The 2,203-nt window shown below is 63.4% G+C and overlaps 1 protein-coding gene across 1 annotated transcript in view; it reads left to right on the plus strand.

The window, feature by feature from the left end:
• SESN2 (sestrin 2) overlaps positions 1 to 2,197 on the plus strand; it is a 13,795-nt gene extending 11,598 nt beyond the window's left edge. Inside the window, exons 5-9 of the mRNA XM_035901299.1 lie at positions 343 to 508; positions 676 to 791; positions 953 to 1,143; positions 1,370 to 1,514; positions 1,597 to 2,197. Coding sequence (XP_035757192.1) covers positions 343 to 508; positions 676 to 791; positions 953 to 1,143; positions 1,370 to 1,514; positions 1,597 to 1,683 — 705 coding nt within the window. The 3' untranslated portion in view covers positions 1,684 to 2,197. The remainder of the gene's footprint in view (positions 1 to 342; positions 509 to 675; positions 792 to 952; positions 1,144 to 1,369; positions 1,515 to 1,596) is intronic.
• Positions 2,198 to 2,203: the final 6 nt, after the last annotated feature.

Here is a 2,203-nt window from a genome sequence, read left to right on the forward strand (position 1 = left end):
GCTTTGCCTGTGGGGGTGCGGGGTGGGAAGGGCGGGCATGGTGGGGTGCTGGACTGCGTTCTGGGGCTTCCCCTGGGAATTGCTCCAAGGCTTTTTATTGGGAACCGCAGATGCTTTAGGGCTGCGCCGTAGCATCCCCTGCAGGGCTTCCCTGTCTGCCCAGTTCCTGGGATGAGGCATGGGAGCAGCCGGGGTCTGGGCAGGATAAACCCAGAGGCAAATGCTCCTCGGAGCAGCCCCAGGGCTGCTCCATGTGGCAGCAGCGCTGGGAGCGGCTCCGTGCTGCTCTGGGCTGGCAACCCCTCTGCAGCCTTGCTCGACCTGGGCCAGGTTTGACCCTGCCCCATGCTTTGCCAGGGTAAAGATGCCATGCAGGAGGTGGAGGTGCTGATGGAGAGGATGAAGCTGCTGCAGGAAAGCCAGCTGGAGGAGGAGGGCGTCACGCAGGAGGAGATGGCGACACGCTTTGAGCTGGAGAAGACGGAGAGTTTGCTGGTCGCTCCCTCAGGTGAGGAGGTGCAGGGGTGCAGCTGGCTGGGGGCCAGGGAGAGGGGATGGAGGGGGAAGGAGCCGGAATCTGCCCAGGAAGGAGCAGGATCAGGCCCCCGGCTGCAGGGCTGGCTCAGTCCGGGGTCACGCCGCGTTGCTCACGGCTGCTCTGGTGGTGCCTCGTAGATATTGCGGATCACTCCCTGCAGTCCAACGTCCTCTGCTTCGTGGAGGACCCCGAGTTCGGCTACAAGGACTTCACGCGCAGGGGCGAGCAGGCGCCCCCCACTTTCCGTGCCCAGGTGGGTGCTTGTGGTCCCGCACCAGCCAGAGGGGAAGGGGCGGCAGGTCCTGCTGGTCCTGGCGTGGGGACAGCGGGGCTGATAGTTGTGGGGCCAGGATGGCAGGGGGAGACCCCAGCTTGTGTCCCTGGCTCCCTACCCCAGCATCCTTTCTCTGGCAGGATTACACCTGGGAGGACCATGGCTACTCCCTGATCAACCGCCTCTACCCCGACGTGGGGCAGCTCCTGGACGAGAAGTTCCAGGTTGTCTACAACCTGACGTACAACACCATTGCCATGCACTGCGGCGTGGACACCTCCATGCTGCGCAGGGCCATCTGGAACTACGTCCACTGCGTCTTCGGCATCCGGTAAGTCCCCGAGCCGCGGCCGGAGCCCGTTCTCTGCCTCGGGTAGAGCCCATGAGCAGGTGCAGCCTGGGAGCCCGTGGCTCTGTCTTGGTGAGACTGTTGCTGCTGCTTAAGGCTAAGGCAAAGCAATGCTGTTGGGGGGCACAGCTCGGGTCTGGGAAGACCCCGGGGTGTGAGAACAGGCAGGGGTTGTGCCTGGAGCAATGCGCCCTCCTCTCTCCCCCAGCTATGACGACTATGACTATGGGGAGGTGAACCAGCTCCTGGAGCGCAGCTTGAAGATCTACATCAAGACAGTGGCTTGCTACCCGGAGAAGACGACCAAGCGGATGTATACGCAGTTCTGGAGACACTTCAAGCACTCAGAGAAGGTGCTGCCCCATCCCTTCCCCTCCCGGTGGGGCATGGGGGGTGCTGAGCCCCCCGTGCCCTGACCCTGCTCTCCCTGCGTAGGTGCACATCAACCTGCTCTTGCTGGAGGCTCGGATGCAGGCGGCTCTGCTCTACGCCCTGAGAGCTGTCACCCGCTACATGACCTGACAAGCCTCTGCTCCCTCCTCCTCCTCCTCCTGCCCTGGGTTTGGGGGAAAGGCCAGGGGGGAGCTGGCACCCTAAAGACTTTGCTGGAATATTGTCTCCCCTCTTAAGGGGCCTGGAGCTGTGGAAGGAAAGGGGGGGATCCCAGGAGAGGGGATCCCCAAGAAGCCGTCAGTGCTGAGAAGACCCCGGAGCTTGGCAGAGCTGGGGGTGCTCGATAGGTCTGTGCCTCTTTTTGGGGTGAGCCTGAACGAAGCCAAACCAGGGTGCCTTTGGGTGCTGCCTTTGCCACGGGTGCTGCTGTGACACCTCTGTGCCACGTCCTGGCACCAAGACTGCCGCCGTGGGGGACTGTCCTCATGCTGGAGATTGCCAGAGGGTATTGGGGGCTTTGCCTCTGCTTCTTGGGGGGGGGTCTCATCGTGCTGGAAGATGTGCAGCTGCTGGTGGGGATGCTGCCCTGGCACCCCCTCCCCACCCTTGGCTCGCACCCAGGGAAGGCACTGCAGGAGCACTGGGATGG

This window comes from Egretta garzetta, unplaced genomic scaffold, assembly GCF_000687185.1.
Source record: "Egretta garzetta isolate BGI_Z169 unplaced genomic scaffold, ASM68718v1 scaffold368, whole genome shotgun sequence".
NCBI lineage: Eukaryota > Metazoa > Chordata > Aves > Pelecaniformes > Ardeidae > Egretta > Egretta garzetta.